General features: G+C 33.2%; 2 protein-coding genes across 4 annotated transcripts; one reads left to right on the top strand and one right to left on the bottom strand.

Annotated features, from left to right (window-relative positions):
* Positions 4,880–7,392, top strand: LOC109363341. Of its 3 annotated transcripts, none has more exons than XR_002109487.1 (3): positions 4,880–5,170; positions 6,603–6,907; positions 7,323–7,392. XR_002109487.1 is itself a non-coding variant. In XM_019609578.1 (3 exons), the coding sequence occupies exons 1-2, from the start codon at positions 5,055–5,057 to the stop codon at positions 6,808–6,810; spliced, it is 324 nt and encodes a 107-aa protein (XP_019465123.1). In that variant the 5' UTR covers positions 4,880–5,054; the 3' UTR covers positions 6,811–6,857; positions 6,890–7,202. The 3 variants fall into 3 exon arrangements, 2 of the variants coding, with proteins under 2 accessions (XP_019465123.1, XP_019465122.1); XM_019609578.1 differs by lacking the exon at positions 7,323–7,392 and having other exon boundaries at positions 6,603–6,857; positions 6,890–7,202; XM_019609577.1 differs by lacking the exon at positions 7,323–7,392 and having other exon boundaries at positions 6,603–7,202.
* LOC109325907 (4-coumarate--CoA ligase-like 5) lies at positions 10,146–14,005 on the bottom strand. Its single transcript, XM_019558516.1, has 5 exons — positions 12,730–14,005; positions 11,182–11,327; positions 11,002–11,069; positions 10,630–10,732; positions 10,146–10,472 (listed from the first exon to the last, which is right to left on the bottom strand). Exons 1-5 carry the CDS (start codon positions 13,937–13,939, stop codon positions 10,359–10,361), a joined length of 1,641 nt encoding a protein of 546 aa, XP_019414061.1. The 5' UTR covers positions 13,940–14,005; the 3' UTR covers positions 10,146–10,358.

Raw genomic sequence — 17,455 nt, 5'->3', positions numbered from 1 at the left:
CCTATTAAGCCTAACAGGCCGGCCTATTTAGTTATATTATATATGAATGTTGAATTTATACTATTTTAATATAAATAATATTATTATATATGTAATATTAATATAAAAATGTATACAAAAATATAATTTAATTATTAGAATTAGATGGGCCTAACTAAAAGTAGGCCTATAAGCCCATTTAAATGTAGACATAGTAGTATATTTCATGACCATATAGTATAATAGGCCTTTAAACAGGCTAACAGGCCAGACCAGGCTTTTAAACAGGCCAAGCTTAGGCTTTGAATTTCTTTTTAAACAGGCCAGGCCCAGGCTCATATATGCTATATAGGCTGGGCCTGTTTAAGGCAAAGCCTGGCCTGGCCTGGCCTGTTTCCACCCTTACTCCCACGGTTATAGGACGTGGCCAAATTGTTTGGGTGCCCCGTCATCTAGTAGAGCTAAGAGAAGCAGTGGTCTTGGAAAAGGTCCCTGCAGGAAGGCCCCGATGTTGAGAATGTCATCCCCTCCGAATTATGCCACTGGGTTATGGCATAATGAAGTGGAGGAAGAGGAAGAGGAGGACGAGGTAGTTGAGCTCGTCAATGTAGAGAGCTCGGTGGAGGTGAGACCTCATGTCTGACTCGGAAGAGGAGGATGACCCAAGTGAGGGGTCCAACATTCTTGGAATCTTTTAAGTCAGCTTGTGGACTAGTCGATGTCCCCTTTTGTTTTTGGTGTGGGTTGTGTTTCTTTCGATTTTGTATATGTTAGTGGTGATGTAGTTTCCGCCTTTGCTGACCTAGTCTGTATGAACTGACTATGACTTAACCGATTATATACATCGTATTATTCAGGAAATTGTGAATCAGGTTAAGTTATCATTCGATAATGATAAGTTGATTTTACGCATTTGAGTTACTTAAAGTGATGTCCCGGAAAAGGAAAGGTTTTTAAAAGGAAACAATTTTATATCACCAATTCAAAAAAAAATTACCCATTTTTCCGCAATGTTTTTTAGAAGTATTTTTCGGGCCGTTACAGAAACCCCTCAACAAAACTCTTTACTTGAGAGAAAACATAAACACATTCTAAATGTCACTAGGATGCTCATCTTCCAATCTAAAATACCAAAGTCCTTCTGGACCTATACAGTAAAACATGTTACCCATCTAATCAATAGGCTTCCTAGTCACATTCTTCAACAAATCTCCTTATGAGGCTTTACATAATAAGGTTCTTAACCTATTGGACCTAAAGCTCTTTGCCTGCTTGTCATTTGCATCTACTCTTACCCAACATAGATCTAAGCTTGACCCAAGAGCTAAGAAATGCATCTACCTAGGACAAAAAGGCACAAATGGCTATATACTCTTTGATCTACACAATAGAGAATATTTATCTCCAGGAATGTGGTCTTTTATGAACACATATTTCTCTATAAACCATTAGATAATGACACTCAAAGTGAATTGGTTGACAACAACCTCACTTTCCTTGAGCAACCAGACTACTACACACCTTTACCTACAAACACCAACCACAACAATCAACATGAAAACAGTTTGGAGACAGGGCTATCTAAACAAAACCCTAAACTTAGTCATTCTACATCTCAGCAACTTAGGAGATCCACTCGTCCTAACCAACCACCAACCTATTTACAAGATTTTCACTATAATCTAACATGCCTTAAACCTTCAGACAAGCATATACATCACCCATTATCATCTGTTTTATCCTACCAAGTTGTTTCACCTATGCATCTAGACCATGTCCTTTCCATCACCACTACCACTAAACCTAGATTCTACTACCAAGCCATTAAAAACCAACTCTAGATAAAGGTTATGCAAGATAAATTAAATGCACTTGAACTCAATAAGACATGGACCATTGTTGACCTCTTTGCTAATAAGAAGTCTATAGGTTCTAAATGGGTTTATAAAATTAAATACAATTCAGATGGGTCAATAGAAATATATAAGGCTAGGTTGGTTGCAAAAGGCTATAACCAAACTGAAGGTATAGACTTCCTTGAGACTTTTGCACTAACGGTCAAATTAACCACTGTTAGGCTACTTTTTGCAATAGCGGCCTCACAAGACTAGAACATACATCAACTAGATGTCAATAATGTTTTCCTTCATGGAGATTTAAATGAAGATGTATACATGGAAATACCACAAGGTGTGGTCTTCAAGTTACAGAACAAGGTATGCAAAATACACTAATCCTTATATGGACTAACAGGCTGGAAGGCCATGGTTCACTAGGCTGACTAAGGCTCTCACCACATTAGGATACACACAATCTCACCATGATCACTCACTGTTCACAAAGGCAATAAGTATGCATTTTACAGCTTGACTTATATATGTTGATGATTTAGTATTGGTTGTTAATGATCCAAATGAAATAACACATGTTAAAGGTTGCTTACATCATCACTTCAAAATAAAAGGTCTTGGTATTATAAAATATTTTCTTGGATTGGAGGTTTCTAGACCAGTCGCATGTATCCCTATGCTAAAGGAAGTATGCATTGGACATTCTGTCAGACGTATGCTACTTGGTATCTAAACCAACACAAACACTAATCATCAAGACAACAAAGTTGCATCAAGATGACACATCAGAATACATTGACCCTACATCCTATAAAAGACTGGTGGGGAGGCTACTCTACTTGACAAAAAACAAGGCCTTATTTGAGTTATGAAGTCCAACAATTAAGCCAATTTATGGCAAAACCCACCAATAATCACAATCAAGCTCTCACGAGAATTCTAAGATACATCAAAGCCAACCCAGGCCAAGGCTTATTTTACTCATCAACCTCTCCTCTTCAATTAAAAGATTTTAGTGACTCAGATTAGGCAGTATGTATTGATTCTAGGAAATCAATTAATGGATCATGTGTGTTCCTAGGAAATTCCCTAGTCTCATGGAAATCTAAGAAGCAAACCATTGTTGCAGGTTCATCCTCAGAAGTTGAATATTGTGCACTTGCAGCAACCTCATGTGGAATCTAATGGCTTACATACTTACTCCTCAACTTTCAATTTCCATTCATCAAACCGACCTTCCTATATTGTATCAACAGTTCAGAAAGACACATAGCAACAAATTTAGTCTTCCACGAAAGAACTAAGCACATTGTCATTGATTATCATGTGGTTTATGAAAGACTTCATTCCAAACTATTCCATCTTCTCTCAATTCACACAAATCAACAGCTTGCAGATATCCTCACTAAGCCTTTGGATCCATCTCTTTTCAAGCAACTACTCAACAAACTGTGAGTCATTAACATATAATCTCCAGTTTGCGGGGGGATATTGAGCACTATACATGATGCTCAAGACCCCTTGGCTAAGCAATCAAAGCAAGTCAGTCTCACCCACACACATCAGCATGAATCAGAAAATGACCGAAGAAAAATGACCCTGACTCATAAACCTGACTGAGGAAATATGGCCCTGGTGCACCAACATGATCGAGGAAATATGGCCCAGGTGTATCAGCATGACCTTGCACAATGGCCTTGACTCACGAAGCTACGCATGATATTGACCGATGCAGGCAAGGCTTGATGCATAGATCTGATCGAAGGACTCTGACCTTGGCACATGGATCTGACCGAAGGACTCTGACCTTGGCGCATGGAACTGACCAAAGGACTCTTGCCTTGGCGCATGGAACTGATCGGGATGAAATGACCCTAGCGCATAAAACCTGACTCATGACCCTGGTCGAGATTATTAAACAGAAATCAGAAAATGGGCAATCATGAATATTTGGTTGAACACTTAGCTTATTTTTTTTATTCTAGTTGGGCATAATTGTTAGTTAGCATTCTTTGTTATTAAGGAAATTTTAGAATCATTAAGTTAGTTAAGTTAGTTAGAGTTTTCTTTTCGTTAGCTTGTTTCCCAAGCAATGTCTTTGTATATTATAAATAGAGGCTTTTGAGCCTTAATCAATTAATGAAAACTCAAGGTATTATTCGGTATAATTTTGTCATAGCCCCCACCTTTTGCGAAGACAACTCTATTGTCGATGCATTAACCAATCATAGTCTTCATTTAGATTGCTCTTTTCGGACCTTTGATGTGGCTCCTAGATTTTCCTCTATTTAACTTCTTCTAGATAGCGCTTATACTATTTATAGCAGAGGCGCGTAGTTTACTTTTCTATTTTCCTGGGCTATTAGCTCCCAAACTTCACTGAAAATGCAAGAATTTAAAATTCAAAAAGTAAAACTAAACAAAACTAGCAATTACATGTGTTTTAGGTTTCCCTCCATTGTTTTTTTGTGTGAATGGTTTCACAAAGAACACACTAACTCATCGATTAATTAATAAAATCAATTTATTGATGAATTCTTACCAGACTCAATAATAATTAGAAAATAGTGATTACAACTAGTGTCATCATTTAGTATCCAAATTGGAGTAAAGAGAATTCATGAAAATCCCTAAATTTCTTATAAAATAAAAATATCCCAAAGCTAAAAATATTTTGAGAATTATGTAAAAAGGTTGGTTCACTTTCTTTTTATTTATTGGTTTGAATGAAGGTATCTTTTTAACTAGTTTTCCATTATTGGGCCGGCAACAAAAGTTTAATGGGCTGAACATCAAACACAACATTGGTCTTGTATCGTTCGGATAAAAAGAGAAAACAACCACTTATTTTAAGAATAAGTTTAAAAATTTTAAATTACATTTTAGTCATTAATTTTAAAAAAATTAATGGTTATAATTAGTGAATAAAATATATTGATGTCTATGTTGTGAAATAATTTTTTAAACCTCTCTTTCTGGGTAAATAAGTTTCCTCTCTTTTATTAATTTAATTATAATTATTAACTTCGTGATAAAAAAACTACACAAATCAGAATAAAGTTTTAAAGTTTAGAGTGAACATGAAAAACATAACATAATAACATAATAAACGCAAACACTAATCACAATTTGAATCAGAAGCTTCTTGATTCAAATTCTTGTTTTTTCTCTAATCAAATTTCATTGTGGCCATTGTTGTGGAGGAAGAGAATAAGAGTTTTTTCAATGATAACGCGATCGAATCTGGTGGAACAGCTTCGAGAATATCAGATTCGATCCAAGCATGAAATCTCCTTTTTCTCATCATCATCTTCTTCTTCTTCTAACTTCTCCACTTCAAGGTATGCCACAATTCCTCTCTTTTTTAATCTCTTCAATTATTAATATCTTTTTTATGGTTGTTTGAAAATACGATTTGGCTTTTGAATTTTGTTAATTGCATTTAATAGTTTATTGAGGTACCTATGTAATGATTTATGATTAGAATGCTACAATTAGAGGATCAATTTAATCTCAAATTTTACAGAAACGAATTCATGGACGGAGTTTAAGGGTTGCTTTGAAACCGACGAGGGGGAATCCATGGTTGAATTCCTGAAAAATCACTACATTGAGAGATTTTAGGGGAATGGAGTACAAAAACTGCTTTGTGTCAATTTTTATAATCCAACCATTCATTTTAATTAACCACAAATTTTGATAATAAATTAATTATGAAAAAACATGTATTCAAAATGGTTAAGATCTTGTGCAATGTTTCTTTCAATTGAGAGGATCTATTCCATTCCCTCAGGCCAGTTTTCACCAGCGCTATTAAATTGTTAATCATAAGGTAAGGTAGTTAGGAATAAGGTTCTCTCCCTTTATATATATCAATATGGGCTAAACCGACCGATTAGGCGATTATGGTAAACCTATATACAATACTAATGAATAACACCCGCTTGTGAGCAAGCACTTGACAACATGATTGGTTATTCTAGTTGGGCTTATGGAACATATTCTCTAATTATTAGTTTAGACATCACTGGTTTTACAAAACATAATATGAATCATGTATCCACATTAAAACTAACATGGACCATCTGTTTATTCAACTCGTGTTAAATCAAAACATGCTGAATAATTCTTTTGGTGGAATGTGATATATAGGAGAAAATTGATAAACAAAGGTGGTCAATTGCAGGAGGCTCCCACCTAGTGGGATCCGGGAATGGTAAATATATGCAATATGTTATCAAATTTGATCTGGAAGATATGTGCACTGTATAGAGTGATATAGTTAACTTCCAATTTAGCATGATTGATCAGGATTACTCTATCGTTACTGGTTGCCATCCATTCATTGATTAATCAAAAAGTCTCTTTGGGATCATTATGTTGATTTGAACTTTGACCTATTATAATTTATAACATTATAATTCTTCTATTCTCTTTACATTTTATAGTGACGTTTTTTTTTAAAGGTACAATTTATAGTGGCTCGAAGTTTGAACAAAAAATTTTCCCAACTTCAACTGATAAGTCTTTATACTTATAGGTTGATTGGGCGTGTATTTGATTATATTGCAGATTCTAACAATAATAGTTTACACAGACGTTGTTTACTGTTGGCTTTAGGTTGCATGATTTAGTATTTGGATCTAAGATGTGTATAAGAAACAAGCCCTAGAGTCTTTTAGTTGGATTAGTTGCTGTTTGTTTGTTAATTTGCTTTGGATAACATAATATGATGATTTTGATTGCCCTTATTTATTCTTTCTCTCTGTGCAGGGTGGATGTTGTGGTCTTTGTGATATGGGAACTTTTCATTTTAGCTTTCCTGGTTTTTTCAGCAGTTTCTCTGTACTTTAGGCACATCCAGCTTGGTTTTATTTTAGTCTGCATCACAGTGTTATTGCTATTATGCATGAAAATTGCAAAGCAAGTAAGACTGGCCAAGAAAAAGAAACGAAGGATGCTCCTTCCATTGTCAATGTAAACTGGCAGCAAGGCTTGAACTTTGGCTTATTTCCATTTCATTTTGCACCTTTCTCATGGAATATAGAGGTCTGGGCTAGCCTTGTCCATGTCCACCGGTATGGCTGCTATCTCATTATTCGACTGTAGCTCCTGATTCTGCCTTTAGCAAGTTGGTTAAAATATATAACTGATGTTTAACACCATCACTAACTTATCCAAGTAGTTGACAAAGACTATTTTAGGAAGCAGTCTAGCTCAGTAGTGCCGAGGTCTAGTCACATAGTATGTTTCCTTTTTGCTGTCCATGTTACTGTATATGCAATGCTACTAAAGCAATTTACTATTTCAACTTTTTGACCCTTTGCTTGTATTACATTCGGAAGTTTATAGCAATTTAAACAACAGTTGTTACTGGCTGGTGCTCTGGAAGTATTAGATTCTAATTCATGTGCTTAATGAAGACTGTGAATGTTGATAACCTAACTTTGGGCAATGATGAGTGAAACATCCTTATGTTATTCTTAGATGCAGATTCATGGTGTGGTAATGGAATTTTTGTTGTGGAGTTTCACATATTTTCATTCAAACAGCCCTTTCATTTCTCCATTAGACGGTCACTAATGTGAGGAAATCCATTCTCATGTCCTTACTATGGCTTGAAGGAGTGGATGTTTATGCCCTGTGTCACTATGCCTCAAATGGCTCTTTTGCAAACCAATAAACTGAGAACCATTCAACTGCTTGGAGTATCCAATTTAGGTACCAATTTGTGCTATATGTTTTCCTTTTCTAAAATGCATGGGGTTAATACTGGACACCAATATGGTGTATAACTTTTGTTGTGAAGAAAACATTTTCCTACTTAAATACCCTAACATTCTAGTATTTTAATTGGAAAATATATTTTATTTATATAAAAACCGTGATATTTTGTTTCCCATAAGAAGTCAATGCATCCTATTATTTAGTCAGAGTTAAGTGAACTAATGTGCAAAATATGAAGTTAACAGTTAACACCTTTAAATTATTTAGTGGTTTGAATGATAATACACTCACAATATCTTTCAATGCATTTTTGCTAATCGAGGTTAGTTAAATACTACTCTATTTTCACACCATAAAATAAAAATACTTTCTCCATTACAAATTATAGTTATTTTATTTGTTTATTGTTATTTAAAAAATTTCTCGATTGATCAACATTTTTCTCTTAATATTATCCTCAATATATGTATATATGAATTGATGCATTTTTCAAATCGTGATTGCATACTATTTAGTTGACACATTTTTTACTTATCTTTGAATGGAGAAAAACTCTTATGTATCATTATTCAGCATTAATAATGAGTTGTCCATTCGTAATTTTGTCACTAAGTTGGTTCTGACATTAATCATGATCTATTATGGAATATTTTCTCAATATTATCCTCATTTTCCAAATTGTGATCATATACCAATGAGTTGACACATTTTTTATTTATCTTTGGATGAAAAGTCCATCAGTAACATCAAACAACATTACTAATTAGTTGTAAATTGGTAATCTTGTCACTAAATTGGTTGTTACATTAATCACGACCTATTGTGAAATATTTTCTCAGTATTATCCTCATTTTCCAAATTGTCATCATATATCAATTAGTTGATATATTTTTTACTCATCTTTGGATGAAAATCCATCAATAACATCAAACAACGTTACTAATAAGTTGTCCATTGGTAATTTGTCACTAAATGTTATGACATTAATCACAACCTATTATGGAATATTTTCTCAATATTTTCCTCACTTTCCAAATTGTGATCACATACAAATTAGTTACACTTTTTTTTACTCATCTTTGGACAAAAAATTCATCAGTAACATCAAACAACATTACTAATGAGTTATCCATTGGTAATCTTGTCACTAAATTGGTTCTAACATTAATTACGACCTATTGTGGAATATTTTCTCAATATTATCCTCATTTTCCAAATTGTGATTACATACCATTAGTTGACACATTTTTTTACTCATCTTTGGACGAAAAATCCATCAGTAACATCAAGTGATGGTTTGTAATTTTTACTTGTAGTCTTGGAATATTTTTGACCAAATTTGATGTCATACTGATTTGATTTGGTCGAATTGTTTGTTAACCAGCCATACTCAAGTTAAAGTTTTTTTTGTAAAGTAAAAAAAAAAGATTGATTCATGGAAAAAGATCTTTTCCATTTCCGAAAAGAGAAGTTCTCTTTTTCTTTTAGTTGTAATAATAAATGTGTAATCTCAACATAAATAGAAAAATTACAAATAATATTATATATTACTTTTTCTTTGCTTTTTAAGAATACTTGTGCTGGAAATGGAAATGAATCTCACTCTTGATTGATTCGGCAGGGAAGTATTGGAATGGTTTTATCCTCGTGAATTGGGACATGCCCCATTTTGTAAATATGAATCCTCTTTTCATTCTTTACATAGGCTATAAAGCCACGTCTACAAGCTAATAAAAATAAAAACTCTACTTATGACATGCATTGGGGAAAATTTTGCACACTTTTTTGCCATGATTTTGACATGAATTAACATTATTTGTGGTTAAGAGTCTATCTGTATGTTAATTTTTGGAGGATAATAAATATAAATAAAAGGCTTCAAAATTATGAAAATTTACTCTGAAGTATTCTCTTTCATTTCCTTCTCCCCAAAACTCAATTCACAATCAGATTTTAAAAGTCACAACTCCTATCTATACAATGACAGTATTTGACAATCTGGAATTCAGGTATATGAGCCAGAACTTACCTTCACTGTCTCTCTCCTTTGTGTCACTCTAAGTGCTAAAAGATATGATTGACCATAAAAATATTTAATAACTATAATTTTAACTTAAATATTTTTTTTCAACAAATTAGAAGTGATAATACATGGAGTGATACAAAAATGAGACATCATATGTGCTCCCACCTATGGGATATATGTAGCACTACCATCCTTACCAAATTTAGTAGTATCAATTTTGGTGTTAAGTAAGAGAAAAAAATGTAAATACTGACAATGTAAAAGTTTTATATAGTAAATCATGTACAATTTATTTTTAATCCTTATTGTTTTTTCAAAAAAGAATAATGCAAATAAAATGGTAGATAATATAATTGATACATATTACTACTGAGTTGTAAACAGCAGTATCATGGACTTTAAAGATGTGAACAAGCTATATTCACTAAGCCTATGAATGGAGAGAAAAGTAGATAAGATTAAATATGTATGAAAACATATACGTATAGAAACTAAGGCTGTATACAAATTTTATCAATCTAGTATGATGAATGAAATTTGTGAAAAGAGTATTAACTTATATCCATTAAAATCGAAAGGCACAATTATTATTATTTATTCCCCCTAAGAGTATTAAGAGTGCGTAGCACTTGCTGCCTTATACAAATACAGATTGAAACTGTATTGAATATAAGCTGAACATAAATAAACGAGCCAGAAAATTGCAGCAAAAAGTAAACTAGTTCAGGATTCACCATCTCTCCAATAGAAAATGATAAAAAGGAACTTTATCTCTTTCAAAGTTTAGATGTTGCGAGCTTAATGAGATCCTTCCTAAGAATTTTACCAGATGGGTTTTTGGGTACAGAAGATGTAAACGCCACTCTTCTGATTCTTTTGTAAGGTGCCACCTATATATAACCCAAAATATGTGAAGACTTAAGACAGTAGGATCAAAATTATCACCACAAACCAAGAGTTTTTATATGTTAATTAGAGCATATTGTTCTAAGATGTGCACTAAAAAAAGTGACCATTGATGAAAAGAAAGTAATGCCTCAGACTAACCTGTTTTGCAATAAAATCCATAACTTCATTTTCTGATAAGCTACTTTCATCCTTCCTCACCACATATGCAAATGGAATCTGTCCAGCTTCTCTATCTGGGTACCTGGTAATGGTATACAAGACATGAAAAGACCTCAAGAGTCAGGCATGGTATTCCCCCTTTTTATACATAGAATTACAAAATTAAGTAAACGGAAATCATGGGTGTGGTTATGAGTTGGATTTTGGAGGGGAGAAAAGAGAAAGATAAGGCTTGAAAGCATTGAAATACACTTATGAGATGACTCTGAAGCTTTCCCTTTTCATTTATTCCCCTCCAAAACTCAACTCGCAAACGGGGGTCGAAAGTCTCTGGTGGACTGAAAGTCTTACGGTATAACAGCAGCATCTAAAATAGCAGGATGGGTAAGCAACAAGGCTTCTAGTTCTGCTGGAGGAACCTGAAATATATATATATATAAAAACATGATCAGCAGATTGCCAATAGAAAATGCATCTGATATCCCTTTTATATTGACTAGCTATAAAGCCTATAGTTCACAAACAAGATACCTGATATCCCTTGTATTTAATGAGCTCCTTCAACCTATCAACAACAAATATGAATCCATCATTATCAACGTAGCAAAGATCCCCTGTTTTTAACCATCCCTGTGAATCAAGGGTTGATGCAGTTGCTTCTGCATTACTGAAATAACCTGTCATCACCATGCCTTTAATGTTAAACCTCAAAGCATATGCTAAAGGAACCCCAATAACATGCATAGAATAATATAGTATGTGTTGGGAAGGTATGAAGAGTTTGGGTGAGAGAAACCCCTAACATAACATACATGGAAATATGATCTGATTAGAATTCTTATCCTAAGGAAAATCTTCTGACTTTTGTACAAATTACTATTCTAATTTTTAGGTATATGGATTAATCTATTTAAATCCCTAATTAGGTATTTAAACTTCTTTTTTAATTTCAGGGGAGACTCATGAGCTTTACAAGTTACAATAGAGGGAGAGTCCGTGAAACCAAACGGAAAGGCATCCTGCACCCATTTCCAAATATCATCTGTCACGATATTTTAATACCACTTGAAGAAAAAAGGTTGGAAGCTATCGGGAACAGGAGCTTTGAAAGACTTCATATTTATAACCATCTTGTAACTTACTCCATAGTAATTGATGTAATCAAAGCCATGGCACCATCACCAGGCAAAATCAGAGGTTTTACATTGCAATTAGCAATGTTAACTTGGCTATTAACACAAAACATGTTCTAGAAGTACTATCTAATCGCTTAGAGATACCCCGACCACTTTGTTCCTTCCTAAACCAAGTGTACGTGCTTCCAACAGCTCCCCCATCCATGAGTCCATAATTATCCAAAATCTGAAAGAACTTAGCCACCCTGTTTGGATTAAATCTGTCAGCTCTAACTTGTGAAGTAAGAAGAATCTCACTAAAGTCACCCAAGAGAAACCACAGAGTGTACACAAAATTTCGAAGATTCACAAGATGCTCCCACAAAGACTCACGAACATGTACTAATCCATTCCCTAACCTCATACTGAAACTGAACCAAACTGACTTAAGAACATAAATGTACAACTGATCTGTTAAAGATACTCCCACAAACACAGAACCCATATACCATCAACTTGACCATAAGCTTCAACGGTTCCACACCCTTTAAAGCCCAACCAATTGCAGAAACCTTTTCCATCTTAAAACAGACAATGAGTTTCCAGCACAGACAACCAAAGGATTATGTTTAATTTGTTTATTAACATACCAAAAATAATTGTTTTTTTGGTAATCGAAATTATTTTTAAACCACGTGCAGACAATGTATTCTTAAATAAACATGGTTTACAATTGTGTGGTCCAATAATACAAGGGATCTTCACTTTAAATATTACAAATGGAAAGTTCACTTCCAAAGAATACAAGGACAATAAATGGAACTGCCATAGGTGACTATTTGGTATCTCATATCTATTATTTGTCTCTGACCAATAACATATTATATTGACACATAAATAAATATAAATAAAAAGTAACATTCTAATTGTTGAAGACCTCGAGATATGGAATGAGACAACTAACCTTTCATGATGGTGGGACCCCTGAGCCAAAGCTCACCGGTCCGGTTAACCGGCAGCTCCTCCCCAGATTCAGGGTCAACAATCTTACCCTCCGTAGCCGGAGACAAAAGCCCCGCCGTACCGTACCTTCTACTCTCTTCCAACGAATCCGTAGAAGCACCAACACCAGTAGATTCCGTTAACCCATACCCTTGCAAAATCGACACGTTAGGATACTTCTCCACAAACCCTTCTATCACTTCCTTACTCAGCGGTGCTCCACCGGATAACACCGAATGCAAAGAACTCAGATCATACTTCGCCCTAATGGCCTCCGCGTTGTTCAGCATCGCAACCAAAATTGGCGGCACCAGAGGAAGATACGTAGCACGAAACTTCTCAATCGAGAAAAGCATTTCATGCATGTCGAATTTCGATAGCACTACAACCGTTGAACCCAAAGCTAGAATTCCAGTTGCAAATGCTATTAAACCGTAGATATGAAACATCGGCACAGTGCATATGAAAGTTTGTAAATCATCGCTCTTGAACCTACTTTGAACAATTTGCACCATAGAGATTAAGTTCCTGTGTGAAGAAACAACGCCTTTGCTTGGTCCAGTTGTGCCAGAAGAGTATAAAAGAGTGGCTGTATCGTCCTGGTTAATTCGCTCCTTGACTCGGTTAACCGACGGTTCTTTCTTCATCAAGTTGTGAAGCGTGTCAATAACTCCACCTTGTTGAAGTTCTTCATTTTCTTCGATGAGAATAATTGGAAGGTTCGGTGAAGAAGCGGTTATTTTATTGATGAGTTGAGAGGTAGTGAAAGCGAGAACAGGTTTAGAATCATTAATCTGTTTCGCAATTTCATTGGCCGTGTTGAGAGGGTTGGTGGTGGTGATGATGGCGCCGAGGGACATGACGGAGAGGCAAACGACGGGGAAGTAGATGGAATTAGGTGATAGGAGAAGAACGACGTCGCCTTTTCGGATTCCGGTAGAGGAGAGGGAGGAGGAGACGGAGTCGACGGCGAGCCAGAGTTGGCGGAAGGTGAAGTGGCGGTTTGTGGCGGAGTCGATGAAGGCGACGTTGCCGTGGTGGGAGTGGGAGGAGATGAAGGTGGTTACGTCTAGAAAATGGTTTTGAGGGAGTGGGAGTGGTTTGCGTTTGCTGTAGTAGGTTGAGTTGGAACTGTTGAAACCACTTCTTGGGTCTATTTTTTGATTCTCCATTGGTTTGGTGGTGAAGATGAGTGTGTTATTTGATTGATGTGTATGATGTATTTCCCTATATCTTTGGTTTTTGACCCAATTGTGAGAGTGAAGTAAGAGTGAAGTAAGAGTGAGATCCTCTGAGTAGTATTGAATAGGATTAAGATATGTGTCAAAAATTTTCTTTTAACAATTATAATTACATATTATTTTCGATTAAAAATTGAATAAAAATTCTTCAAATTTTTTTGATCCAACAGTAGTTTCTCTAATAATGGAGAGAGTTGAACTCTGAAGTCATGCATGAGAAATAGAATATATACAGAGAAGAATCTAATATACTTAACATGTGGATACAGATCACCTCTCACAAACACTTGCTCCACCAATCAAATATTACCTCATAAACAACATACTTTTTCAAAAATAAAAAAAATTTAACATTTCATGAATAACATGTAATGATTATTAAGAGAATTAAATATTAATTATTTTTTATATTTTTATTTCAATGTCTATAAGACATGGTTTTAGACAATAAATATTTCTTTAATTATATGTAACATAAGAGGAATAAAAATCTAGGGAATTTTTTACCATACATTATCTTGTACTCCAATGATAATCAAATAAAAAACAATAATAAATAAAAATTAATTTTTTTAATTAATATGATATTTTTAAATTGATTTGAGATAATGTAATGTACTATTTGTATACATAAATATTTATGGTAACAATATATTACACTAATAATAATAGTCAATAAATCGGATTCAAATTCCCATACAATGACAAAATGTGACATTATTGGGAATGTGGTACTCACCTAGTTTCTACTAAATCTAGACCAATACAAGTATTATAATTTTTAAATGAGTTTAATATTTACTAGAAAAGTTTTTTTTTTTGGACTCTAAACCTATTATACATTGTTTTTATGTTAGGTGTAATTGACTCTCAATTAATGGATGTTGGTTTTTTGTATTGCCAAAAATATTTCCTTACCTTTTTTAATGAGAAACTAATTTTTTCGGGGCTTGTGGTTACTCATCCTAACAAGTGTCGCTCTTAGGAATTGAACTCTCGACCTTACGAATCCAATTGACATCACTAGACCAACATATTGTTGGTAATGAATGGATGGTGCAGTGTAACAAACTCTATACTAACAATCCTTAAATATTAAACTTTTTAAAAAAAGAATTTGTAAGTTTTAAAAAATAGTTTATGTATATAAAAAAAACAGTGTTATAAAACTCGGCTTGAACCGGTGAGTCTGATCGATACAATCGTGAACCGGACATCTAACGATATGAGTCTCTCATCTAACTGGTTTTGCATCAAATCTGGTTGACTCAGTCAGTTTATATCTAAAACTAGTGACTCGGGTGGTCGGAATGGTTGGACCGACCAAGTCAATCAAAAAAAATATTTTTTAAAAAAAACAACCAAATTGATATCGTTTTTTAATGTAAAACAAATATGTTTAACTTATTTATAGTTAGTTTGTCATTTGTTACTTTACTTATAACAAAATCTTCATTGTTTAATTAAATTTTAAATTTATTGTATGTTTTTGTTGTAGTTAAATGTAAAAACATAGTTCATATATTGTTTGATGATGTTATCAAATTATTTATATAATTTTATTGTAGTATAATGTTCTTTTTTGTTGTTTAATTAGGTATGATAATGCTTTTAAATTTTGAGTATACGATTATTAAATATTGTTACATAATATTATAATTTTTTAGATTTTTTAATGCAAAACGCATTAACTTGTCCAACTATTGACCCACTAATTGAACCAGCGACTCATTAACTTAGTAATCTGATTGAATTATTGATCTGTTCGAGTTTAATAACATTGAAAAAAAAAAGAGTTTTTAATTTTGTATTTTGAAAATTTAACAATTTGTATTAATTATTACCACATTAAAATATATATTTACCATTCATTTCACCACCATTAATATTAAGCATACATTCATATTGCATTAATGGTAATTCCCTTTTATTATAACAGTGAAGTAAAGGAATTCGTGGAAATTCACATATGAAATAACATTTAGGTTGACTAAGGGATGACAACGGGCACGAGTAATAATTATTCACTATCTATTTTAAAATAGGAGAACATTACTCATACCTAACCGTACCTGTACGGGTACCCGTGTGCAGGTATTTGCGGGTATTTTTGAGTACCCGTGGGTACAATGGATACCGGCGAATTTCCTATATGATAAATGAATTTTTAAGTTTGTACTTCTGTTATGTTTCAAATAAGATGAAACTTAATTATTTTTGTACCTTTTGAATGAATATTTGGCAAAAATGCTAAATTTATTGGTGTTTTCTATTTGTGAGATTTTTTTTCTCATTTCCTTAACCAAAAGTATATATTTTCTTTGTAAAACATGTGTGTTTCTACACATGTAATAATATTTGTAGGGTGTTTCACCACCAAACTCAATAAAATATGTAAACAAAGTAAAATGAAAAAATATACATAGTGTAATGAAAGTTAGAATAATGTACTTTTTATTTTAATTGAATATAATATATTAATCATATAAATAATGGGTACTCGCGCACACGAGTACCATAATACCCGTACACGTTCATATATACTATGAGTATTTTTAAAAACTTGTTTATAATACCTGCGGGTACCCGTTTGTGATCCATACTCATGTTCGTACGGATTTTACCTGCGGATACCCACAGGTACGGATTTTTTTGTCATCCCTATTAATAATTATAAATTAATAAATAAATATTGTATATCATTTCAAAAATTCCATCTAATTTCGAAATGACTCTAATTAGGGACAATAACATGGTTAGATAAGCGTGAAAAGTGTTTTATCATGTCCAAACTCACTCTATTTGCAAATACCTATATATGTAGCCGATATTGCATATGTATCCAACGAGTTTTTAGTTTAAATTATATATTTATATATTTTGTAATTATAATTATATAGAAACAATTTTTACACAAATAATAAGATATTTATGTGACAAATTTTTTATTATAGTCAAACCAATGTAATTTATTATGAAATTTTAATAACATAAATAGTATATAATCATAAAATAATAATAAGTTATAATATATAATTAAAAATAAATTTAAAAATACACATGTACCTACCTAATGGGTACCATAAAACTAATTCTCACTCGTAAGCTATTATTATGGTTACCTCTTTCAACTATTTTCACATGTACCTTTTTGCCATCCATAACTCTAATTTGATTAACTACATTTACTTATACATGTTACAAGCTCATATATACAACTATACAAGCTCACAACCGTACAAAATAGTCCTCCCAACAAGTATTGCTTTTAGGAACTGAATATTTGATTTTAGAGATCTAATGAGACTTTACTACACTAGAGCAACGCCTTATAAAAATATAGGTTATTGTATTGATTTAGATACTATAGATTTAATTATATATTTTTATAAGCATATTTGTACATTTTTTTGCAATTTAGTTCTCCATCTCTTAATTATTAGAAAT

This window comes from Lupinus angustifolius, chromosome LG13 (assembly GCF_001865875.1).
Source record: "Lupinus angustifolius cultivar Tanjil chromosome LG13, LupAngTanjil_v1.0, whole genome shotgun sequence".
Lineage (NCBI taxonomy): Eukaryota > Viridiplantae > Streptophyta > Magnoliopsida > Fabales > Fabaceae > Lupinus > Lupinus angustifolius.
Note: the sequence above shows the minus strand (reverse complement) of the source record. Positions and strands in the feature narration are given on the sequence as shown.

Coding starts and splice junctions, on each gene's coding strand:
- LOC109363341 (XM_019609578.1), top strand. CDS start 5,055: ATGATAACGCGATCGAATCTGGTGGAACAGCTTCGAGAATATCAGATT. Junction 5,171..6,602: donor TCTAACTTCTCCACTTCAAG/GTATGCCACAAT, acceptor CTCTCTGTGCAG/GGTGGATGTTGTGGTCTTTG.
- LOC109325907 (XM_019558516.1), bottom strand. CDS start 13,939: ATGGAGAATCAAAAAATAGACCCAAGAAGTGGTTTCAACAGTTCCAAC. Junction 11,070..11,181: donor TTAAATACAAGGGATATCAG/GTATCTTGTTTG, acceptor TATATATTTCAG/GTTCCTCCAGCAGAACTAGA. Junction 10,733..11,001: donor TTAGATGCTGCTGTTATACC/GTAAGACTTTCA, acceptor TACCATTACCAG/GTACCCAGATAGAGAAGCTG.